At 40.1% G+C, this 27,429-nt stretch overlaps 1 protein-coding gene across 1 annotated transcript in view; it reads left to right on the top strand.

Annotated features, from left to right (window-relative positions):
• Nucleotides 1-270: 270 nt before the first annotated feature.
• The window catches only part of pde4a (phosphodiesterase 4A, cAMP-specific), a 72,665-nt gene continuing 45,506 nt past the window's right edge, over nt 271-27,429 (top strand). Inside the window, exon 1 of the mRNA XM_083524423.1 lies at nt 271-1,931. Within this exon, the coding sequence (XP_083380549.1) occupies nt 1,639-1,931 (293 nt within the window). The 5' untranslated portion in view covers nt 271-1,638. The remainder of the gene's footprint in view (nt 1,932-27,429) is intronic.

Consider the following 27,429-nt stretch of genomic DNA (forward strand, 5'->3'; position numbering starts at 1 on the left):
TCGCGTTACTGTACAACACTGCGACAAAACCAACAACATGGCAACACGCTGGGCTTTTACTCCTGACCTTCAGATATGATCCAGTCATTTCCCATCACTATCTGTTTCAGCAAAGCGTCTCTAAGGCTTCGGGCAAATTCCAAGTGATCAATAATATATAATCACTCTTAATCTACGATAAACTGCAGAGTGCACACCTGGGAGGGAGAGAGAGAGAGAGAGAGAGAGAGAGAGAGAGAGAGAGAGAGAGAGAGAGAGAGAGAGCACAAATCCCCCTGGTAGTGGACTTCATCCTAACCCTGGAAAATCCAAAATGCATAGATGGCACGTCCTAATGTATGCTCAATTTCACTCAAGTAGGCGGAGACACACTCATACACACATGCACAAAGAGAGAGGGAGAGAGAGAGAGAGAGAGAGAGAGAGAGAGAGAGAGAGACACACACACACACACACACACACACACACACACACACACACACACACACACACACACACACACACAGAGGGAGAGACTGAATCCTGAACGAAAAGCTCGAGATAGCCACAGAAGTGAGAAGTGCACGAGCTGGCATCATGCTTCATTTTCACCAAACCTTCAGATGTTTTGTCTTTTTTTAAATCTTAAATTCAAGAAACAATAATTGAAAAAAACAAAAAAACACAACAACAACAACAAGGCGTTGATGGATTTGCACATCCCACGCTGAACATCTCGAGTCGCTCATGACACGAACCTGCGCGCGCGGAGCTTTCGCGCGGAGGTGCACGGAGAGCGTGCGGAGCGCGAGCGCCCCTCTTAATCTCGCCACTTTTATTCTCGTTTCCGCTCCAAACAGAATTTGTATTTATTTATTTTGTATAATATTTTTCCTTCTTTTTTCTTTTTTTTGTAACGTCCTCACTTGATGGAGTGATTCGGCGCAGACGTGTTCTGTGAGCAGCAATAAAACCGGAGCCGGCGGAGCAGCGCGAGCGCGCTGACTGCGAGTCTGCAATAACCAACATTTAGTACAAAAAAAAAAGAAGCAATAAAAAAAATATTCTGCGCCGTGAATGAACGAGATTCGTCGCTCCAGGACACAAACTTGAGTGGAGATATCGTGTGTGTGTGTGTGTGTGCGTGTGTGTGGGTGAGTGGGTGTGCGTGTGCGTGCATGCGAGAGCTCTGGTGTCCGTGCGCGCGCGCCTACATGTAAATGACCGTGGCCGCGTCTTCGTCTTGCCCCGGCGCTCGTGAGAGGGGCTTCTTTTCTACCCCCGAATCCGCAACTTCTGAATATCCGACCCCGTGCACATGTTCAGGAGTCAGGAGTCGGGAGAGCAGATCGTGTTCACCTGTTGTCCGCACACTGTGATGAGTTCCAGCATTTATTAGACTGAATACGTCTGTGTGATTTTTTGATGCTGTCTCTTGTTTATTTATTTATTTATTTTTTAAAAGAAAGAAGAAAGCACATAATATTATCCAAACTGCCTTGGACATTAGTTACTGAGAATATATTTCCACTGCCGCACATGGAGAAGAGCCAGCCATGGACCGGAACCGGTTTTATTTTTTGACTATTTAGGTCATAAATGAATTGCTTTTCTTACAGACCCTAGATTTGGAACAGGTCTTTTTTTATTTGCACTATCATGGAAGTGCCGCCGTGCTCTAAGAAGAGCCTGTCTCTCTCGTTGCCGGTGCCTCGGGAAGGTCAGGCGACCCTGAAGCCTCCTCAACACCTCTGGAGACAACCACGAACTCCGATCCGGATCAAGCACCGCGGCTACTCCGACACGGATCGCCATCATCACCCGCACATGGAGCGCGCCGACGCCATGGACACGAGCGACCGGCCCGGTCTCAAGAAGTCCCGCATGTCCTGGCCATCTTCTTTCCATGGTACCACAAGCACATCAACCGGGAACTGTGCTGGGAACAAACGGTAAGGGAAGACACGGCTCACGGGTTTGCGTGTTACCTGCTTTCGGGTTCTCCCCGGAACGCGTAACGGGGCCGGAACGGTTCTAAAGAGTGATGCGCACTGAGAACCGAGAGCGCACAGAGTGACTGACACTCCAGCTTTAGCTTTACATACCCGACTCCCCCCCTGTCAGTTCAACTTTCAGTCCTTAGTCATACACAAATATGTGGGACATCATCTGGTTCTCATCAGATCCCTGAACTAGAAAAGATTTAATGATGATGCAACTCTACACAACTCTATAGAGAAAAAGCCTTATCTCCTCAAGATCAAGTTTTTATCAGTATATGTAGATGAAAAACTGAAATCTTTCTTGCTTGGGAATCCACCTCTGAGTCACTGTTTTTTTCTCCAAGTTTATTCGCCCCACTTTGTAGCTGAAATGCCAAGAGAATGAATATGATGTAATTCCGAGCTCCTTCTTTCCAAGTTGAAAAATAACATTAAGTCGCCAAAAGCTACAAAATCCAATCATTCAGGATCTGACATTTTCTTACACATACAATTAAAATACAAAACAGGAGGCTCCCAAAAACCTGATCAAATCATATTTAGGAGACTGTGTATTTCAGTTTTTAACTTAATAGTTAAAAAAGAAATCAATTATCTTAAATTTACTCATGTATTTAACTCTTTATTTATTAAATTAGATGTTTATTTAAAGTACATTGTTGTTTTTTTTTTTTTTTTTACTAAATTACATGTATACTCGCATTAGTTATTTAACATTTATAGCATTTGGCAGACACATTTGAGCAGCGATGGGGTAGGGGCCTTGCTCAAGGGCCCAAGAATGTCAGCATGGTATGGCTGGGATTTGAACTCATGACCTCCACAGCCAAAGTCCAATGCCTTAACAATTAAGCTACCACCTTCCCCTGTACAGTTTATCACAATAACATTGCACATCATTATTGCACAACACTATCATCACGACAAAATTGAATTTGTTCAGTTTTTTATTACTCAAACAAATGCATTCAGTTGATCCAAAAAAGGGTCTGTGGGCAAACGCACAAGATGTTTTGAGAAATCCTTTCAAGACCTTTTTGAAAGTAAAGTGAATCGTTTTGAATCTAGCTAACAGCATGCTACATTAAGCTTTGAGCCCACTATATTTGATAAACTACACAATTGTAAGATAGGGTGAGTTCCCTTTTGAGTCTGGTTCCTCTTCAGGTTTCTTCGTTAGACCATCTCAGGGATCTTGCCACTCTCGCTCAATAGAGATCAACTTATGGGCACTGAACTCATAAATTCACACTTCATAGCATTTGTTCACTGTAAAGCTGCTTTTGGACGATTTCCATTGTTAAAACCGCTAAACAAATAGAAGTCCAGTTTTTTTTAGAAGTCCAGTACAGCTTTTTACAACAGACGTTGTCTTAAAGCAGCTTTACAGAATTTAACAGTTAAGGTGAATGGTGTGCATGTATCCCTAATGAGCAGCCGTGGCGACTGTGGCGAGGAAAAACTCCCTTAGATGTTATGAGGAAGAAACCTTGAGAGGAACCAGACTCAAAAGGGAAACCCATTCTCATTTGGGTGACATCAAGAGTTTGATTTTAGACTTTAACCAATACAGAACACTGGAGAGTGAGAACTAACATGAGCACTGGAGTGTAAGATCATAAGTAATGTTCTTTCTACAGTCTTATACAGTCATTGTGGTTTAAAAACTAGGAGCTACTGAGCAACTCATAAAATAACTCAACATTTGCGATCATCACAGATCCAACACCAGCTTCTCCATGCCAGAGCCTTTAAACACTCAAGGAGGTCTAATGTCAAAACTCCACACATGAAGTGGGATCCAATTGGCACTGGTACATCTCTAGATGGTTCGGGATGGTCGGCATCTACTTCTATAAAGGTCCATAATCTTCATGAGGTGGGAAGTGACTGGGGTTGGAGCAACCTCAGGATTCCTCAGGATGGGTAGAGAAAGAGAAGCAGTGGAGGGAAATTAGCGTAGCTGCTGTTCATGCTATTAACAGAACACGTTGATAATGTGCATTTGATCAGATGTTCTGGAGCACAAGGTTATGATATGTGTGTTATGTGTAGACTTTGCTAAAAAGAAACGATAATAGAACTGGATTGAATCGAATTTAGATAATTAATTCAGTGTGATGCTAATATGTTATCATGCAGTCTTTTATGTTAACATTCAGATCGATTGCTGAGTGGTTATCACATGCCAACACTGATGGATGGTTTGAATTCTGTTGAATTGCCTACAAATTCAGTTCTCACAACTCAGCTCTGGGCACAAGCCAGACATCCGTATACATTTCTACAGCTTCTCACACTTATTTAAATATCACTTCTAAATATCGTGTGCTCTTGTTCTCTTAGAGGAATGAGTGTGGGTGTAGTGTCTTGCGTTTGCATGTCGCTGTTGTACGGTGCACATACTGTACATCTCCACAGACACACCAGCTGTAGGCATAGAGGGGAGTAATACAGTAACACAGTAATAAAGGAACACAGTGAGAGGCCAGTTGGAGGTGAAGGGCCCAGAGCCTGGCTTATTTCCTGCCAGGTTGTGCACAGACGGCACACACAGCCGGCTTATGAGAGTGTGCCCAACTCCAGGCTTACTGGATTCAGGATACTGTTTCTTATACCAGGCTGCAGGCCACAGGCCACACGTACAGGTGTTACGGTTCAGATATTAGTGCAGCTGTGGTGACTCTACTTGCCCTGCTCTTTCTGAAGGCAACCCATCGGAGGAAGAATGAAGTGTGGATGTCGCAGCAAGCAGAATATTATGTCAGTAGCTGCTTTGCTCAAGTCATTGCACATCCATATGGTGTGTGTATTTGAGTGCATTCACTTGAAAAGAACCATGGGTGAGTCTGCTTTTAGAAGGTTTACTAGGTGTACTTGGTATGTGGTAGCTCAGTGGTTAAGGAATTAGATCAGAAGGTCACAGGTTCAAATCCCACCAACAACAAGTTGCTACTGCTGGGCCCTTGAGCAAGGCCCTTATCCATTAACTGCTCAAATGTAAGTTGCTCTGGATAATGGTGTTTGGCAAATGCCATACATGTAAATGTACCGTTTAACTAAGCAGCACTGTACCCCAATTATCTCAGAATTTATAGCCTAGTTTATATGCTGCATTTGATTAAATATAGTAATTCGACCTCAAACAAGGAAAAAAACAATGTGCCTCCTCAACTCGGAATTCCTACTCGGAAGCTCTTGACGGTCTTATCAACCCTGAGTTCAGCAAGTGGAGTCAAACCAACATGGCTACTTAAAACATATCCGACATTCCAGTGACTTATACTGTATTTATAAGCATTAGCTTCCACTACGCCATCATACAGATGGATTGGTTTGTCCCATTTAGCTTGCCAACTTGTTCATGTTTTTTTTTCCCCAACATTTCATACCTAAGATGCACAGAGAATGAATATGTTGTAGTTCGGAGTTCCTTCTATCAAGGGATATATATATATATTTACAATTAATACATATGAACAGAAAGCTCATCATAATTAGGGAGCCGTATTGTGAATTTTAAATAAACTTGTATTTAACCTTTAAGTTAAATTGAGTTCAATTAGATTTTTATCACTACAATTCTAAAGTGTTTTCCCCAAATACAGTTTAATGCAATAAAGTTGAACAATATCACTATCATTCATACGAAATTGAATTTGTTCAATTTTTCAAAACAGTCTACAGTATGAAGAGTAGATGAGATTAACAGACACTCCTTGCACAAATCCTTGCAGTAAGCAAAAAATACGGTTTTCTGAATGAAACGAGTCGTACACAGGAGCTCGAGGGAATCTATTTCTGTTACATTGAGGTAAAGTACAAATCCCTGAATATGATAGTTAAGTGTAGTAATAAAGGACATGGCCACCTCCGGGTAAAGGATATTGCAGATTGATCCTAAATTTGAATCATTGTTTCACAATCAATCTTTCTGACCGAGTGACTGATGTGTATCACGTTTGCGCTGCCATATTTGTTTATGGTATCTGTCAATTCTGTGCAAATTATTAAGAGGAGGCATTTTCAAGCCTATTATGATCTGATCTATGATGATATTGTGAAGAGCGAAAGGATTTTTTTTCTTGCCCCCAGTGCTGACACTTTCTGTTCTGCTCATGTTGTGCAACTGTACAATTTGCGTGTGTGTGTGTGTGTGTGTGTTTGTGTGTGTCTGTGTGTGTGTGTGTGTGTGTGTGTGTGTGTGTGCCTTCATTTACATGTAACGTGTATTTAGCATTAGAGTTTGAGTGTACATGTGTGGGTGTGTGACTGGAGGGTGCTGCATAGCAGAGGATGCTAATCAGCACCATCACCTCTATGCTCACATACAGGGTGGGTGGAGGGAGAACTTCTATTGTGCAGGTTCATTTTTTTGTTCTTGTTGTTGTCCATCTTCTGCATTTTATTAAGAGGTTGCTGGATGTCTGAGCTGCATAGTGAAGCCTGACTAACATGCAGGTCGAGATCGGCACATCCTCAGAGTGTCATCTGCTGCTTAAAGCCCGGGGCGACTCAAAGACTGCTCAAGAGTGATGCCGCCTCTCACACATCTGCTTCCTCGATGTTGACCGTTCAAGGCCCTTTCAGATGCACGAGGCAATGTCAAAAAAAAAAAAATCTTTCCTCAGGATTACCATCATAGCTCAGAATTTTTGTATTTAATTAATTAATTAATTAATTAATTATTATTATTTTTTTCATTTTTACAAATCTGGTGGAAATGAAAGCCTCAGGAGTGTCTAGTCACAGTGCAATCAGGAGGACCGATCTAAGCCAATCTGAAACAATCAGAGTACTCTCTCTCTCTCTCTCTCTCTCTCTCTCTCTCTCTCTCTCTCTCTCGCTCTCTCTCTCTCTCTCTCTCTCTCTCCCTCTCTCTCTCTCTCTCTCTCTCTCTCCCTCTCTCTCTCTCTCTCTCTCTCTCTCTCTCTCTCTCTCTCTCTCTCCCTCTCTCTCTTTCTGTAATGCCAACACACAGACTTGGCCACTAAATTCTAAATGATTTTTTCCCCACTCAACTCATCACTAGTGTGTGAAGCCTGATTTATCATACTTGTGCAAGCCTATGTTTCCATTGAATTATCCCTGAGCACAATGATTTCCAAAAACTTATCATACATCACTGTTTTATGTACCTACTCTAGAAGATGTACCTACTCTTCTTGGATATATAGTATATTTTAGTAATAATTGTGACTAAGTTATTCCAGTAGTTTCCATCATTCATAATTCATGACTCCTTACTTTTACTGCTTGTTTTCATTGATGCTCTAACAGTAGGACAAGACTTCTTTTTTATTACTATAATAATAATAATAATAAAAATTATTATTATTATTTATTTTTATTTTTTTCCTTAGAGTTGATTTGTTAGAAGCAGGAAAAATAGGCACGTGTCGGGATTTAAATAGAAAAGGGCTAAATTGTGATGGCTAGACGACTGGGTCAGAGCATCTCCAAAACTCAAAAAACAGAACATCTCAAACTACTAAAGAAGTTGATGCTGTTAATGATCGATGGGTCAGAACTGTTACGGCAGCAAAAGGGGGACCAACACAATATTAGGCCGATGGTCATAATGTTATGCCTGATCTGTGTATACTAAAATGTGATAGAAGGGTGAATGTGATAGATCTGCTAGAGTGAAAGGAAACGTGAAAGGAAAAATTTATTAGCCCACTGTGGGTCCTGCAATGTCGATACTCTAAACTTTTAAAGTTTGAACTCTGAACTAACCAACATTGCAGGTCTCACTACAGTCTTTAAACCTTAGAGAGAGTAGCATTGACACAAACACAGGAGATGGTTTGGTGTATATCGGGAGAGGAACGCTGAGGTTGGAGGAAAAGAGGAAGGCCAAGAAGGAGGTTTATGGATGTGGTGAGGGAAGACATGCAGGTGATTTGTTCTATATAGACGGAGTGTTCAGAAGCTGGTGTATGTGCAAACCTGTGTGTATCATTCTAGTGGAAGCACGGTGACAGATTTCAATTAAATTCTGGAGGTCCATAGTGGCGTTCGGGCAACCCGGGGCTCAAACCTTCTTCTTCTTCCATTGGTTTCTGTCGGATGTGTTTGTTTCTCAGTTAGCAATTTCTGTTGTATTTATAGCAGCCCCTGAGTCCTGAACCTGGACAAGGTATTGCCTTGGCAGTGCAGACGCTTTATTTTTTATATCCTATGTGTTCTGTGTGTGATCAGAATCCAGGGGAGAATACAACTGGCTCATTAATTTTTATTATTATTTTTTTTTGTAACACCAGGAGAAAAAGATGGCAGCAGAACACACAAAGCCACATGCCAACAAATGAAGTGGTTCCATGATTATGTAGCAGAATCGAGTACTTCAACGCAGAACACACTGAAAAACTTTGACATCGCTATGTAGGCAGCGGTTAAAAGCAGGAACAAGTTTCAGATATACATGTGTGGGTGACTTTCTAAACTGGATCCTCGCTATCATTAAATCATGATCGAAAAAAATTTGATTCTGTCAGACAGGCATTCAGAAGTTCTGTTTCATGTTTAGGTTGTCACCCACGTTAAGTGTTCCATGAATTTTCCTAACCAGTAGCATAATACACCCCGTTTACTGAGGCATAAAGTTCTGCATCTGCTGTATTCTGAAATGAATTGTTTCATATCACTTTTTTTTTTAAAAGGGACATCACTATACTTCTCATGATAACATACACATAAGAAAAGTATTGGAGCATAAATGAGAGAAAGAGCAGAAACAGAGTGAAGGAGATGGAAAGAGAGGAGATAGACAGAGAGAAAAAGAAGAATAGAAAGAATGAGAACAACAGGAAGGAGTGGGATAGAAAGAAGGAGAACAGAGTGAAGGATAAAATCAGGAAGGAGACAAACAGAAAGAATGAGAAGAACAGGAAGGAAAAGGGGAAGTGCAGATGGAATGACAGGGAGAAGAAGAACAGGAAGAAAGAGAACAACAGGAAGGAGAAGAATGGAGAAGAGGAAAAGAACAGGAAGGAGAAGAACAGAAAGCAGGCGAAAACCAGGAAGGAGACGTCCAGAGAGGAGGAGAAGAACAAGAAGGAGCAGAACAGACACAAGAAGAAGATCAGAAAGGAGAAGGACAAAGAGAACAAGAAGAGCAGAAAGGAGAATGACAGAGAGAATGGGAAAGAACAGAAGGAAGGAGAAGAACAGGAAGGAGAAGAACAAAAAACAGAAGAAGAATAAAAAGGATAGGAAGGAATAGAACCGAGAAACTGGTCTATAAGAGAAAAGAAGTAGAACATAGAGAACGGTAGAACAGATAGTAAAAGTAGGACAGAAAGAAGTAGAACAGAGAAAAAAGTCTAGTATCAAAATAAGGAACAGAAAACAAATAAGGAGGAAAGAGAGTGGATGAAATGAGCAGAAAAAAGAGACAGAGTAGAGAAAAGTATTCAGTCTTTAGAAACGCAGAACGATGATGGAGATAAAGATTCAGGCACAACGTCTGATTCAGTGTCCAAATCAATACTCTGGTACGAGAAAAAGAGAGCTGTTAATTGTACTTGGTGTGTCTGGCCCAAGAGAAGCTGCAATCTGCGTTTATGGCTTTATACAAAAGCTGTCAAACATCACTTCGTATCCTAGGCCGGTTCCAGATATCATTTTTCAGTGAAGAAAAGTACAGAGACAACAAGCCTTCACTTAATCAGCAAGCACATCCATAACACAAAGTCCAGAGAGATTAGAATCATAGCCATGAAATGGATATACCATACAATATACTGCCTATGACATGTGCATTATACACACAATAATACATAGACTATAGACTATACATACACAATAGAAGAAGGATCAGTTAAATAATAGAAGGTTGGGTAATAAAAAAAACAAAACGAATTGCCTTTCAGCTGAGCAAAGTGAGTACAATAGAGCAGTTGCACACACACAGAGAAACACACACACAGAGAAACACACACACACACACACACACACACACACACACACACACAAAAATGTCAAGAGCAGGGTAACAATGGTGTAAACAACACACACAATAGTGTAGCTGTAGGCTGTAAGATATTATTAATGAATGCGCTTCAAAAGAGTGTGACAGATAAAATGATCGATATCAATATACCGCTCGGTAAGCTCATTAATAACAGCATGCAGATTATTAGTATGGCCGGACACACACATATACAAATCCTGTTATTAAGCGTAATTTGAATGCAAAGGCTTTCGCATGTGGTGTGAGGGTGTGAGCCGTGTGCGACCTTGTGGGTGATGGTATTTACGGTGTCCTTTTGCTCTGTAAAATCTGTAAGGTGATAGCATCGACCAAGCACAAAGGTCAACAAATCTGACATGACATTTCTCCTTCAAGACTTTGTATATCCCCGGGGTATGTCATTTTTTTTTTTTTTTCGTCTAACAGCCTGGCCATATCCTTACCACCAATCCTTACAGATGGACACGCGCTGCCAGGGCTTAAACGTTACCCTGTTATTAGAGGTTGCTACGATTGTTTTCAGCTCTGTGCCACAATTTGTACTGCAGCTGGTCATTGTAGAATTCATGACATTCATGGCTTGTTAAAAATACTCTCAACTGGGCATTTTCATACATTTTTGCAGCCTCGTGAGATAATATGATGTAATCGGATCAATCGGACATTAAAAGTAAAGTATACTTTTATTCCATGTAACAATAAATTCCATTAACATGTAGAGTAATATGTATTATTGTGTAGATACAGTTGCACGTTTCTATATACTTTTCTGAGACACAAAAGCTCGACCATGTTATTATGATTTGGTCTGTATCTCTATATCATCCCCCCCACTGCTTTGATATCCACCGATCAGGCATAACAGTATGACATTATAACATTATGAGCGGTGAAGTGAATAACACTGATTATCTCTTCATCATGGCACCTGTTAGTGGGTGGTGTATATTAGGCAGTAAATAAACATTTTGTTCTTAAAGTTGATGTGCTGAAAGCAGGAAAAATGGGCGAGCGTTAGGATTTGCGCGAGTTTGACAAGAGCCAAATTGTGATGTCTAGACGACTGGGTCAGAGCTTCTCCAAAATTGCAGCTCTTGTGGGCTGTTCCCAGTCCGCAGTGGTCAGTATCTATCAAAAGTGCTTCAAGGAAGGAACAGTGGTGAAACGGCGACATGGTTGTGGGCAGCCGAGGCTCATTGATGCACGTGGGGAGGCTGGACAGTGCGGTCCGATCCGATCCAACAGATGAGCTCCTGTAGCTCAAACTGCTGAAGATGTTAATGCTGTTAATGCTGTTAATGCTGTTAATGATTGATGGGTCAGAACTGTTTTAGCAGCAAAAGTGGGACCAACACAATATTAGGCAGGTGGTCATAATGTTATGTCTGATCTGTGTATACTGTATATTATGCTGCTTATATGCTAGATAGATAGATAGATAGATAGATAGATAGATAGATAGATAGATAGATAGATAGATAGATAGATAGATAGATAGATAGATAGATAGATAGATAGATAGATAGATTATTTGTTAATCATACGAAGCTTTTATAACCATTAAAAGCTTCATATTCTGCCATTTTTGGCCCATTATCTTGGCCAGGAGTTTGCATTTGTGTGTGCATTTGTCTGTGCGTGTGTGTGTGTGTGTGTGTGTGTGTGTCTGTGAGCGTGTGCATGTGTTACTGAATAGGTGCTATTGATCATAAAAAAAGGCAGACCTGGGTACACCCTGCACTTGTGAACATTACATAAGCTGCGAATTCTTTGACTAGACGTTTTATTAATCACATTATAAATTCTCCTTCGTATTTGTGTGTCTGAATTCATGTGTACATGTGTACGGGAAAAATTATTCATGGCCTATGACCCAGTGTAATCTGAGTACTTACTGGTATTAATAAATTAAAGAAAATAAAGATTAAAAAAGGGAAAAAATTTAAAAGAATGACCGACAGTGAACAGAAGAACCGCTCAGCCTGCAGTTCTGTTGCTATGGTTACTCATTTTGTGAACGTGTAAAATAAATACATTTCCCCAAAAAGGCAAAATGAAGTCTTAATTCCTGATGTACAATGTGTTGTCATGACACATCAAGCCAAACGCATTTTATTAGCTGTTCGGAGTGAAGCCGATTTATATTTGCGATGTCTCACAGAGCCTAGAGGTGATATGTCACAGGATATAAGTTGGAATCTTTCATCTAATGTACGTTGCTATTATCAGTGTGGCATTTTAAAAAATAGAACTGTCTGTGGCTTTCAATAAAAAAAGCCCATCATGCGAAAAGAAAATAGGAACCATTATGGATTTCCATCAACTAGTGTTATGCAAATATTTTGAAGAGGATGCAGCAAAGATTAGATAATCAAAAGAGCACCAGCCGAACACGCTCCAGTCACCAACAAAGTGGAACACGGAGCAAATAGCATTTGTTGATTCCACCTCGGCCCAGAATCAAACATTATTCAAGTTTAACCTTTACCTAAAGACAAAACGTAGTTCATTTGAAATGCTCAGCAGCGTGTTAGCACCTTATCAGATTTGTGTGAGCAGTTGTACACACCTGTGAATAATTAGCTCGGAACTTGTAATTCGCATGTTGTTCGCAGGTGCAAGAAAATCCCGGGCCCATTAACTATAACCTAATGTTCGTGTCAGCAGGATAATTGCTCTGACAAATGCCTCTTTCACACAGCTTTGTCTTCTCTCGTCAGGATGCGGATATTCGTTTTTAAAGCCTCTTCGGGAACCTTTTACCCTTTTATCACCTTGGGCAAAGGTTAAAGGTTTATGCATCACCGTAGGCTGTTTGCATTATCTCCATTCTCAGAACTCACCTTGTACACACTTTCTTGTGCATTAGGGCAGACGGTGCTGTTTCTTTTGCTGTCTGTTCCCCCTGTCTTATTATTGGTAGCATATCTATTACTCCCTCAACTCTCATTCGTCAGGATGTCACTTGTGTACATGCGGTCAGGATCGGAGGCTGCTTGTTCCTCATTGAACATCTTTGCTGCCTCTTTTCATCTCCTTGTTTTCTAATTACACACCCTATAGGAGTCTTTGTTCTCCGTAATTACTGACTTCAATCTCTGTCGTAATCCTTCACTGCATTTCTCTTCTCCTTCTTGTGCAATTTTGTCTGATTTCCCTTTTCACCAGCCTTCAATTCCCTCTCGCTCTTCTTTTGTCATCACTTTTTCTGCTATTCTTCTCGACCCGTCCGAGTTACATTGTGGCTTATGCTCTTTCTCTTTCTCTTTCTCTCTCTCTCTCTCACTCTCTTTCTCTCTCTCTCTCTCTCTCTCTCTCTCTCTCTCTCTCTCTCTCTCTCTCTCTCTCTCTCTCTCTCTCTCTCTCTCTTGGAGCTGTCTCCTGTATTTACCACTGAGTTAATAACACATCTCGAAGTCTATCTTCTATTTTTTGTCCATTGTTGTTTGAAATCCTCACAGACCACCACTCCTCCCTTTCCATCATTTGTGAATAAGCCCTCATTCTCCTTCGTTTCACCAGTGTCTGAATAAGCTGGCTGCCGTTCGAAAATTCACTTATTGCTTTTCAATGGTCCCCTTGGGCACATCCAGCTAATGGTACCAGCACTGTACACAATGTTTCATCCTGCTCTTCGCCATCCATCAAAGGCCACAACAGCACTTTTAAGATAAAGTCAGCAGCCATGCAAACCCCGAGACAGAAATATAGCAGTCAATGGCTCTCACGCAACCCCCCTGTTGCAAACAGCCTGTTTAGATGCTTTGTTTAATTAGCAGAGCTATTTGAAATGTGTACAATTTCCAGTTCAGAGCCCCTGCCTCCAGTAAACAAAAATAATTCCAGACCTTCAGTTCAGACAGATCTCATGTGGCTTGCTGGGAAAAAGCATTGGAAATCTTATTAGCTGTGCCATGATGAGGAATCCTTGGTGTTTGCTCTTGGCTGCTATGACAAGGACAGGGGTTGGGTCATGGCGGTCATTTAATTGTCTTTTCGAATTGATTCATCCAGAGAGCTACAATGTCTTCCAGCAAACCAAGAGATTATTGTTCTGACAATGCATACTATAAGGTGTAGGATTTACCTTAGAGCATAAAATCAGATTTATAGCTTAACAAAACTTATTACACACCTTCCTGGAGTGGTTCCCAAACATTCTTTGTCAACACATAAACATATAGACAACATACAGTACAGACCAAAAGTTTGGACACACCTTCTCATTCAAAGAGTTTTCTTTATTTTCATGACTATGAAAATTGTAGATTCACACTGAAGGCATCAAAACTATGAATTAACACATGTGGAATTATATATGGAATTATATACATAACAAAAAAGTGTGAAACAACTGAAAAATGTCATATTCTAGGTTCTTCAAAGTAGCCACCTTTTGCTTTGATTACTGCTTTGCACACTCTTGGCATTCTCTTGATGAGCTTCAAGAGGTAGTCACCTAAAATGGTCTTCCAACAGTCTTGAAGGAGTTCCCCGAGAGATGCTTGGCACTTGTTGGCCCTTTTGCCTTCACTCTGTGGTCCAGCTCACCCCTAAACATCTCGATTGGGTTCAGGTCCGGTGACTGTGGAGGCCAGGTCATCTGGCGCAGCACCCCATCACTCTCCTTCTTGGTCAAATAGCCCTTGATGCCTTCGGTGTGACTCTACAATTTTTATAGTCATGAAAATAAAGAAAACTCTTTGAATGAGAAGGTGTGTCCAAACTTTTGGTCTGTACTGTAGATATAGAGGATATAGACAGAACCGTTTCTAGGCATAGGCAAACTAGGCGGTCGCCAGGGGCGCAACCAGCTGAGGGGGTGCCAGTGAGCTGCCCCACCACCACCTTCGCCCATTTATATACCTAGTATATAAATAGTATTATATACCTATATAATAGTTTTATAGTTATATATATATATATATATATATAAAGCTCAAATACCACTGATCGACTCACTCACTCATCACGAAATCTCAAAAATCACTGAACGGATTGCAATGAAATTTGGAACATACCTTCCTCTTGGGTCTTAGGTGCTCACTAAGAAAGGGTTTTAAAAAATTCGCCCTGGATCCCGGCTAACACGCGAAAAACGCGATTTCTCACGCATTGTAAATTCTTCGAAATAACATTACGGATCCTAATGAAACTTAGTACATTGTTTCTTATTAGATGTTAGATGCACGATAAAAATGATTTTCAAAGTAGTTCGCCCTGTATCCGTACTACAAAGGGGTAGTACATTATTTGTTGACGTTACGTTCTGATCTCTGATCATCCAGTCCTGCTCAGTGCTTACTGCTTATTGCCATATTGCTTAGCGTTCTGCCTTCCGTAGCGAAGCACGGGTACTTTCCGCTAGTATATATATATATATATATATATATATATATATATATATATATATATATATATATATATATATATATATATATATATCAATGTATATTTTATTTTTTATTTCTTATATTATACACAATTTTTTTTTGTAATTTGTGAGCAACTGCAACCTAACAATTTCCTTGTGGGATCAATGAAGTATTCTTATTATTTATGAATCTGATCCCCAACCCCCAACCCCAAAACCCTTAATTCCCCTAATTCCCAACATTTTCTCTACAAAGGAAGACTTATAGCTAATGTTGTCTAATGAAAGAACATTTAGAGAGTAGAACATTAATCCCACTACGGTGGCATGGGGGTTTCCAAGTGGTTCGATAGAAACGATCCTGCCCCGTCATCCATTCTCCATTAAGGGGCAAATATCCAAGAATGGTTTATTACTGTGTATGTTGTTTTTCTTGTTGTTGTTGTGTTCAAACGCTTCTTGTGGTCTTTTTTTTTTCACACCACTGTCCCATGGCTTTGTATGACAGATGTGAAGTGAGAGTTAGCGTTAGGTGAATTTAAGGAAAATAGCTGGCAGAGCAGGCATGGCGAAATGACGTCAGACACAATCCACACCTGTCATCTTTGTACAGTACTAAACGGAGTGCCACTGGTTGTGCAGAGAGCAGTTGTGTGAAAGTTATTCGAATTGATATATCTAAAATAATACATTATTAAAATGTTATTAAAAAAAATATATAAAAAAAGACTGAAAGATAATTTGAAACGAAATACAATTCTTACCAGATGCTGCTGAACATATCATACTGTGCTACACACAGAGAATATTTAGGTTTGAGAGCAAAAGATGAATACAGTCTTATCTTTATGATCTTATCTATGTCTATATTAACATTTCTTTATATTTAAACATTCCTTATATGTTAAACAGTTAGATGTGTTGAATGAGTTTCCTTTTGCGTTTTATCCCTTCCATTTGCCATGTGATTAAATATATTGACTATTGAAATATATCATGTTGAAACATGTGATTGGCAGGTGTTGTTCGCAGCCCTGGTGCTGCCCTGTTAAACCAATTGTTTAAACATAAACATGAATATAGCTTTTAATGTCTTCTCTTGGGTTTAAATGCTGGGTTTCTGGTTTTCAACTGTAAAGACTGCATTTGTTGTTAAAAAGCTGTCTATGGGACAAAAGGCAAGCCAGTGAAGCAAGCCTTTAAGCTGAATAAAGAGACCAAATCTGGAAAAAAGGGACAACTGGAGCCATAGAAAAGCATTAGGTATAGCCAAAAGAACAATCTAAATGTCTTGAAAAAGAAAGAAACCACTGGTGTACTAACATTGAACAGGTCAGCCTGAAATACCATGAAAATACCATTTTCAACCATGAAAATAACAGCAATTGACGCCAGAAATATTGTGAGAGCTGTAAAGAAAAATCCAAAAATAACAGCCAGTGGCATCACCAACAACCTCCAGTGGACACATGTGAAGATATTGCAATCCATCTTTTGGGGAAAACTTTCAAAGCAGAAATGTAGAGACAGACCACATACTGTTTAAATTCACATACTGTATGTGGGAAAAACACAATGTTTTAGAAACATGAATATAAACCACCTTCTTTAAGAAACATCTCCATGTGTGTGTATGCATGTGTGTGTTCTGGACCAATCCCTCAGTGCTTTCTCACAGGGTTGTCAGTATAATTTCAGCTGCACATCCTCCCTTCCATAAAGTCGGGAAGAAACAGAAATGCAACAACAACAGCAAGGCAGACCTCCTCCGGAAATGCTGTGTTACTCAGCTCATGGGGAAAAAGCTACTCCAGATCACAACCTTAACAAATCCGAAGCCAGCTGCATACTGTAGTATTACTTGGGGCTAGACAGGGGTTGGCCATGGAAGATATAAAATACCTCTGAATTGCTTTGCCCATGCCGGGTTTCCTCCAGGCCCAAAATCTTAGTGTTTCATAATTCACTGAGTGGCTGGCAGGAGCCCAATAACTTCAGTGTACTGGATTATTATGAGAAAGTGGCAGCCTTGCTTGGTAGAATAGGACAGATGGCTGGATGCTGCAGTATCAGCAGAATATGTTACTGCCTGTTATAACGGGTTTTTTTATCCATCACAATACAGTATTTATTTCAAATTTTCCCCTGTGCAGTTTAATAAATTAGTTTGGCATCACACTGCAGAACTTTGATCACATAATGGAACATCAATTGCAGCTAAGAGATTTTATATATCGATGTTTATAGACCTGGTTGAGTATGACAAAGCTTTCTGATAGGGTGTACTTATTGATTAGATGGGAAATCTTAGCCCACACTCTCACCAACATTTAATTGATTAGTTTGACATAACAACGTACAATATTTGTAATGGCGTTTGCTTTGCTAAAGTCTCTAAAATGATAGTTATCACATGTAGCTTCACAAATCCATTCAATGTTCTTCTAAATCTTAATTAGCACTGATAAAAAATATAAATAAAAGATGACCTAAAATGGATATATTTGGGAAGCATGATGACTGATAACAACATAGTCAAACCAATTTAAATTCATACTTCATATATCATATAATATCACAATTAATTTGCTATATCGCGTTATAAAGTAGCGTTCCTTCAGAAAGGTTCCCATAGTCCTTGAAAAACAGATGACTCCAGTTAGAGAGTAAGAGCTCAGAGAGTTATATCCACACAAACTTAATTGCTATGTTGGGTACAGATGTAGGTAGGTATTAATGTATATGGGTGTGGTGTGTAGGTAAGTGAGTGTAGTCAGACTGGTGTTGTTTTTTTTGCAGTGGATGAAATAGATCGCTGTTGTTTGCGTGATCGAGAAATTTAATCATCGATGTGTGGTCGTACATCTTCTCCTTTTCTGAGGGCTGCTGTTTGCTGTTCTGGCTTTTAAGCACATGACCATGAGCGGCCCACTGTGACATCACAGGGATTACGCACTGTGACATCACAGAGATAATTTATCATGACTTCACTGTAAAAATGTCCTCTAGTGGTGAAGCATGGAAATACAATTAAAGGGAAAGGCTTTCCTACACTGGTGAATTTTTTTTTATAGTCTAACAGCTATATTAAAGGTAATATCATTAAATTATTATCTGGGAAGTTTTAGCTCAATTTTCTTTAAAGCTACATTTCAGTAAACCCATAAAAACGTATGGGCAATTTAAGAAATTTCATGCAAATTTCTCATATACAGATAATCCGCCTTTCCCTCTCTCAATCTTTCTAACAATATAAATAATGATAGATACACTGTCTGCAAATTAGATCTCATTTTCTTTCGGATTTTATTCTGAAAATTTGCTATAAAACAAGACCGATTGGATGACACAGGCATTTACAGTAATGTCATGTTGTTCAAGGGGTAGGATAAATCCTGCCCCAGTGGGCCTCTTGTTGCAGCTCCTATTTTGAATACAGGGTGCAATAATAGCAGTACGGAGAATCTAAGAGGCAGGTGAATATATATGTTTTAATATATGTTCACTAACAAGAGGTCATTAATATAGAAATAAAGTTATATGGAGTTATGAATGAGGATTTTATGACATTTCTCTGTACTGTATGTAATACTTGGACCCAAAAAATTAAAATCGCTGCAGTCAAGCCTGCATTCTTTTGAGCAAACAAGGTCCTAATAACACAGCAGACAAGCTCTGAAATTTTCAAGGTCTTTCTGTGAAAGAATAAAGCACTTTTGCTGATGCACTTTCACTGTTCTCTTCAATTCATAGTCATTATACTGTAGTTAGCAGAGGACTGTGGACACGGTAAAGCACTTTCTTATTCACTAAGGCAGATCATGCCATTTGCTCGTTTGCCCTGAATGTGTGTGAACACTAATCTATCTCATGGCCCGGATCCTACCATGTGCCACCTCCCAACTTTGATACCTCACAGTTTGCGTCACTCTGTTTCACCTCACTGTATTGGGGTTTAATTCATCATCCACACTTCCAGTTGGTGCTGACTCTTGGGAAATGGATGACTGAGCTGGAGGTTTGATCAAAATACAGTCACATTCTGCTGCACTCCGGCTGGTGACAACAAAGCCAAGAGAATGCTCCTTTGATGACAGCAGGGAGTCCAGCACTGGATAATAACTCTTGGCTAATTTGTTTGTGCTGCTCTCGAATCTGATTTCATTTCATACTTGAAATTCATTTTATTATAGGCTCAGGAGCTTATCAGAAATTTTTATTTATCATAAAATAAATCAATGCAATTATTAAACGACCCCAGGCCTTGGCCTACATTACTTTATAATAATGCATAATTATTTATAATATGATTTATATAATCGTGTATGTTTTGGATTAAAGGACTACTGCAACATTTAAACATTTTGTTACGTCAGTTACAGAGATATACTTGTCTGTATAGAGGTATACTTCCACTGACTAGTCTAGTGGAAATTATTTCATGCCAGTGTGGGGTGAAACAAAGGAGCCTGCTTTATACTTTGACGGCGCTACGTGAGCGACATTGTTCACACACTCGCTATATATTTTATGTAGATTCAGAACATTTCAAAGCAACATTCCCTGGAATGCATGACAGATACTAATCATCTGTGTCCATCAGGTTTCCAAGTGGAACTGTAAAATGTTTTGACATTTTATACACTGATGCGCTTTGTGTCCTTTAAAGTTTCCTGCCGTCGTTGTCATTGTTATGAGCAAAAACTTACAAATTCTTACTTTACACGTAAGAATTTGCTACTCTAAAAAAAAAATACGTAGGACTGATTAACAAAGCAGAGATTTCTGTAAGGTTTTGAAGATGATATCATTTTTTTCCCAAAATTCAAACGCTTGCTATAATAGGCAAACCTGATTACTGTTTTATTACTGATTACTAATTAAGTCTGATTACTCCATAACAGTCTATAATAGTAGATTATTATAACGCTGGTTTGCTTAGATGGAACGTGAGCGGATAAATGTGTCTGTTTCTAATCCTGAGCTCCTTCCGCAATGTATTGTGTCAGGAGAGAGATGTACACTCTTACCTTAAATGAGGCATGTCTGAATGTGACTCCGAAAAGCAATTTTTAAATATAAGCACATACAGTCTTTAATAGCTCTAACATTCAATGAATAAAATAAAAGAGGAGAGTTTGTATGTCAAGTGACCCCCATATATTTGTAAAAAGAAAGGCCAATGGCTACATTCATCTTTGAAATGGCAGTAAACTCAGCTCTTTCTTGACTGTTCAGAATCACAGCAGAGCGTTACGCAATGTCTTGGTATAATTAATTATCAATTATAACAAAAATGCACAAGAACTGGTTTATCATTATTTGGTGACCAGAAAGCTACAAATTCTGCTAGTAGGCACATTTGTATTAAATTTTTTATGTGAAACAGACAATACGAACAGAGGTCATTCATATTATTAGAGCTTCTTCATGGAAATTTGTTAATTTGATGAAAATAAATTAAGCATGTAAACTGAATTTGGAACGCTTCTGGCAATTAATTGTATTGGACCACAGCAGTTTGCTTTCACTTTTCTTTTAATCAACTCTATTTTTCTTTGATTTTTGCGTAGTTTTGATAATGAGGCCTGAAGCAGCTTGACTCGGATCTTGGTTATCTTCATGCACCAGATGTTTTCCAATTATACCTGCATGATACAGCAGCCCAATTTTTCTTGTCCTAAAACAGAAGTGATTAAATACCGTGGTTGGCGACGGTGACACATGGAACAGTGGTACTCACCTCGGCCGCACACTTTCTGCTGATAAAAGGAGCTTATCAGGCGTGGTAGTGCAGGGCACTTGTCACTCGCTATGTTTAAGCCATGTTTACCGTGATGAGCTGCCAAAGGACAGTCTGGGTCTTTGTCGAGGGAGGCGTAGGGCTGAGGATAGCACAAATACCTTAAGTGTGAATAAAGACTGGGACAGAGAGAGCAAGAGACAGAGAAAGAGAAAGAGGAATGGAATTGTAGAAGTGAGGGTTTTGAAATGACAATGAATATTGCCATGAGCAATTAACAACAATCACCTACTTGGCCAAATCAAACCAGTACACAGCAATAGTTACGATTGGTCCACTGCACTGTCACTCAGGTCATTACAGAAGAGTGGTGCATTTGCGTAGGATGGCTTGCCTTCCTGTCAACGTACTATAAATAAACAGAAAAAAGGCCCAAGGCTTCCATTGGAATGACATTAAACCCAGCCAGCCTGAGCACTCAAAGTGTTTTGATATGACTTCAGATTTCTTGGTGTATTCTGCAACTTATGAATATAGCAGCAAGGGTACTTAGTCTTGGCATGTTTTTTTTTTCTTTTCTCTCTCTCAGCATGGGTGTATTTTTTATTTGGACGCTGGCTAGATGTACATTGGAAAAGAGACCAACAAATCCTGACTCAATTACCAATTTTATCTTCATACAAATACTGGAATTCTTTCATCTTGTCCACACACAGTGCAAGTTCCAAATCATTTCCAGTTGCACCAACCTTTTTATTGACGCAAGAGGGTGGCATCTAGATTTTCCCCGCATTTTGTCACGTACAAATTTCGAAACCGATTGATGTTTCCCAAATTTCAACATCCGAGAGTGTGTCAATGTGTATGTGAGAGACATGGTGAGTATTTGCATGTGCCTGGGGACAGAGTGGGAGACATCCAGTCTGCTTGGCCATACTGCAGCATCTTCATTTGTGATTACATACTGGAACAGCTTGCTGCGGAGAGTGTGCCTTTTTATTACGCAGTCAGCCAGGACTCGTTAGCCAATCGCTTAGCACTATACACCGCCATCAGCCAACTACAGATTTTTAACACACATTTTTCCCCCCAAGTCTATTTTTGTTTTACTACTGATAAAGTAGTGATGGATGCCCAGTGTAATAGGCACCGCCAATCTGGTAGGTCAAAAACCACACAGTGCATGTACAACTCGCTTCTGCGTCATGCTGTGAGAATGCTAGACTCTGTGCTAGACTCTGCCATATGATTGAGCGAACCTTCAACTGGCTCTGACTATTTTATTGTGACTCGAGGACAGAGAATGCTCTGTCTCATAATGTGCGTTATTCTTTTGATTTGCCACTGTGTCAATAAATCAGCTCTTTATCTTGGTTCAGAGTCTGTTGGCATTTTGCAGTATGTCTTTGGAAAGAAAAACATCAAAATGCGTGGAGTTCAACTGCTGATTTTCTTTTTAGCTTAAGTAAATATAAAAAATGCTAATGAGGTAATAATGAATGAAAGACAGTAAGGGATCGCTCAGGATTATGCAAATTAAATCATGCTATCTGGCATGCACTGGCTTTTAGTGTGAGCAAAATTAACATTGAGCAAGTAAAAAAAATATATTCCTTTTAAACTTTTACAGTGTCTCCCTGGGGGGATTTTTATTTATTTATTTAAATATAGTCTTCCAAACCTTTCTTTTATATTTCTCTTCCTTTACTGACAGATCTTCTTCTTCCAGAGGGCTGCAACTGTCACCAGAGAGGAATGGCACCGAATGTTTTAGGTGGATGATGCTCACATAATGTAACCTACATTGTGAAGCTTGGCTAATTGCCAATTGTTGAACCTAATGATCCGAGTTCACTGAAACCCTGAAAAATGCAGATTGGTGAGCATGGATTGATGCATTCTCTTTGCTAACATACCTTAAAGCAGTGCAATCACCCCATATTTTACCCAAATAAATCCCCCACTGGAAAAACAGTAGATGGCTGGGATTCACCCTACCAACCAGGAGGTTAGGGAAATTACAATTTCCATGCATAACAGAAAAGCATGCCTGTCTATCTCTCCCCAAAAAAGAATGTTAGTAGTTGTGTACAGGAGACTGCCAGCTACAGGAGGCTTTAACATTTGACACTCATCCAAAGCTCCGTTTTGTTTGAACTTGCTTTGTTTCTAGTCTTTGATCATTTGAAAGCTTTGTGAATGAAAGCGTCAGAGTAGCCTCTCCTATTCATCCACAGGCTAGCTCCGAATCAAGAGGTCTTTCACACTGTGTTACCTCACAGCTCTCTTTTGATGAATATCACAATGTATATTAGTATTAATGCAGCGCTTAGCTGTGCTCTCTCATATACGCTCATCAGTCAGCAATGAGTGAGCGATATGTATGCCTAAGCGAGACGCAGCAGCTGAATGACTGCGGATTGACAAATGACTGAGCAATTTGTGAAGATAGAGAGCAAAGGAATACACTCAGCAAAGGACAAACAAAAGGGAGAAAAGGGAGGGAGAAAAAAGGGGTGAACAAGATAAAACTGAAGTCTATAAATAGATCAGCCATTTTTTTGTTTGGCTATAGGTGTAGATTTATAGATGTATAGATTCCATAGATTCAGCATTTCATTAATATAGCTTCATATCCATGCACAACCAACCAGAGAAATGTGTAACCTACATTACCCTTTATCTAAGCGACTTTTTATAAGGTTCACTTCCTATATAAAGTCGACGCACTATCTATCTACTTCATTCATCGCCCGAAAAAGGCCACCAGTGATCAGATATAATTTGGGTGACGGACCGTTCTCGGTGTAGCAGCTAACACTGTAAAGTGAATGCTAAGGTAGACTGCATAGATCTTTACAGATTGATTTTGACATCATTCAATTCACCAGATACAGAAGATGAAATCTCTGCATGATGAAACATGGCTTTCTGAAAAGGTTCAGTGTGTGCATTTTTACAGGCACTCACTCCATATCAGCAGTTCCTGCCTGAAGGCCAGTAGAAGCCATGCTGCTTTTAACGACAAAACAATCCGCTCGGGAAACCTTTCCTTTCTTTCACTAATGACTATTTTTACTTCTTCTATTACTCTGTGTAATTTCGATGCCATTATGCTTCCTTTATTCACACATAGTTTTATATTTAAATATGTAGGTGTTAAAGTCTTGTGCCACAGACTTAAAAAAAAATAAAGTCTTTTTCATTGCACTCATGGCCATTTTGGGGCAACTTTCATTGTAGAGTCAAAGTAAATGAATTCTCCTACCTAGCAGGTTCTTCATCCTGTAATTGGATGGAACAAAATCAAATACGCCAAATCTAAATGATTCCCCAATTATTTTCTTGTATTTTCCATATTCAGCTCATATCCACTCGAGCATCCTTAATGTGCTGTAATACCCGGGAACCATATCAGGGAACCTCTAAATCTGCCGTGACAAATGAATTTTGAAGGTTGCCAAATAAGATACAACTCATTAATAAATTATTCATCACTGAGGAGAAACACAAATTTGGAAAAAGATGTATACCGGGGAGCTGCACCAGGTGTTTACAGAGTAGAGAGTAAAATCTTTAGACAATTGTTTTGTTGGATCTTGTTCTTGGCATGTCAAACAAGATGAATATAAAATGATCAGCATTTTCACATATTTGATCTGTTGACTCTCAAGTTTTTTGTTCATCAGCTACGATTAATAGTGTTCATTTGCGACGCATGCATACAAACACTGCATGCACTACACTGTGGAACAGTATTGTAATATGTTATCGATATCTGATATGAGATTTTGGAAACTATGTATTGAAAATGTATTATATTTATTATACTTGTTATTTTGAAACATAATTTCAAAAACCAAATAAATGTCAATATTTCAACAGAAATTTAAATAAATTACATTTTATTTGTACAGTTGTTTTTTCGATCGACATTTCACAAAAGGCAGTTTTACAGAAATCCAGATATATATTTTATTTCCTAATGAACAAGCAAAAGAAAACCGCTTTCTGAAGCACCTTCAGAGGAACCAGACCCCAAAGAAAGCTACCATTACTCTTATACTTCTTCTTCTTCTTCTTTTTCTTTCGGCTGCTCCCATTAGGGGTCGCCACAGCGGATCATCCGTCTCCATACCACCCTGTCCTCTATATCTGCCTCTTTTACACCAACTACCTGCATGTCTTCCCTCACCACATCCATGAACCTCCTCCTTGGCCTTCCTCTTTTCCTCCTACCTGGTGGCTCCATCTTCAGCATTTTTCTACCAATATAATTCATGTCCCTTCTCTGCACATGTCCAAACCATCTCAATCTCGCCTCCCTCACCTTGTCACCACAACATCCTACCTGTGCTGTCCCTCTAATAAACTCATTTCTAATCTTGTCCATCCTCGTCACTCCCAACGAAAACCTCAACATCTTCAGCTCTGCTACCTCCAGCTCCACCTCCTGTCTTTTACTCAATGCCACTGTCTCTAATCCATACAACATCGCAGGTCTCACCACAGTCCTATAAACTTTCCCTTTCATTCTTGCAGATACTCTTCTATCACAAATCACTCCTGTCACTCTTCTCCACCCACTCCACCCTGCCTGCACTCTTTTCTTTACTTCCCTAACACACTCTCCATTACTTTGCACTGTTGACCCTAGGTACCTGAACTCCTCCACCTTCTTCACCTCTTCACCCTGCAACCACATCACTCCACTGCCCTCCCTCTCATTCACACACATGTACTCTGTCTTACTCCTACTGACTTTCATTCCCCTTCTCTCCAGCGCATATCTCCACCTCTCCAGGCTCTTCTCAACCTGCTCTCTACTCTCACCACAAATCACAATATCATCTGCAAACATCATAGTCCAGGGAGACTCCTGTCTGACCTCGTCCGTCAACCTGTCCATCACCACTGCAAACAGGAAAGGGCTCAGGGCCGATCCTTGATGTAGTCCAACCTTCACCCTGAACCAGTCTGTCGTACCTACTGCACACTTTACTGCCGTCACACTGTCCTCATACATGTCCTACACCACCCTCAAATACTTCTCTGACACACCTGACTTCCTCATACAATACCACAACTCCTCTCTCGGCACCCTGTCGTACGCTTTCTCTAAATCCACAAATACACAATGCAGCTCCTTCTGTCCTTCTCTATACTTCTCCATCAACATCCTCAAAGCAAATAAGGCATCTGTGGTGCTCTTCCTCGGCATGAAACCATACTGTTGCTCACAGATGGTCACCTCTTCTCTCAGCCTGGCTTCCACTACTCTTTCCCATAACTTCATGGTGTGACTGATCAACTTAATTCCCCTGTAGTTACTGCAGGTTTGCACATCTCCCTTATGCTTAAAGATCGGTACCAGCACACTCCTTCTCCATTCCTCAGGCATCCTCTCCCCTTCCAGAATCCTGTTAAACAATCTGGTTAAAAACTCCACTGCCATCTCTCCTAAACATCTCCACGCTTCTACCGGTATGTCATCTGGTCCAACCGACTTTCCATTCTTCATCCTCTTAATCGCTGCTCTCACTTCCTCCTTACTAATCCTATCTACATCCTGCTTCACCAACTCCACATCCTCCAACCTTCTCTCTCTCTGATTTTCCTCATTCATCAGCTGCTCAAAATACTCCCTCCATCTTCTCAACACACTCTCCTCACTAGTCAACACATTTCCCTCTCCATCCTTTATTGCTCTAACTTGCAGTACATCCTTCCCAGCTCGGTCCCTCTGCTTGGCCAATCGGTATAAATCCTTTTCCCCTTCCTTAGTGTCCAACCTCTTATACAGTTCCTCATATGCCTTTTCCTTGGCTTTCGCCACATCCCTTTTAACCTGCTGCCGCATCTCCTTGTACTCCTGCCTACTTTTCTCATCACTCTGTCGATCCCACTTCTGTTTTGCCAATCTCTTTCCCCTAATGCTCTCCTGCACTTCCTCATTCCACCACCACGTCTCCTTGTCTTGCTTTCTATTTCCAGATGTCACACCAAGTACTTTTCTAGCTGCCTCCCTCATCACTCCTGCGGTAGTTGCCCAATCATCCGGCACCTCTTCACCACCACCAAGCCCCTGTCTGACCTCTTCCCTGAACCTCACACTACACTCTTCCTCCTTCAGTTTCCACCATCTTATTCTTCTTTCAAACCTTACTTTCCTCCTCTTCTTCTTCGCCTCCAAAACCATCCTACAGACCACCGATCGATGCTGTCTAGCTACACTGTCCCCCGCCAACACCTTACAGTCTCCAATCTCCTTCAGGTTGCATCTCCTACACAGAAGATAATCCACCTGTGTGCACCTTCCTCCACTCTTATACGTCACCCTATGATCCTCCTT

The sequence above is a fragment of the Silurus aristotelis genome (assembly GCF_946808225.1).
Source record: "Silurus aristotelis genome assembly, chromosome: 21".
Lineage (NCBI taxonomy): Eukaryota > Metazoa > Chordata > Actinopteri > Siluriformes > Siluridae > Silurus > Silurus aristotelis.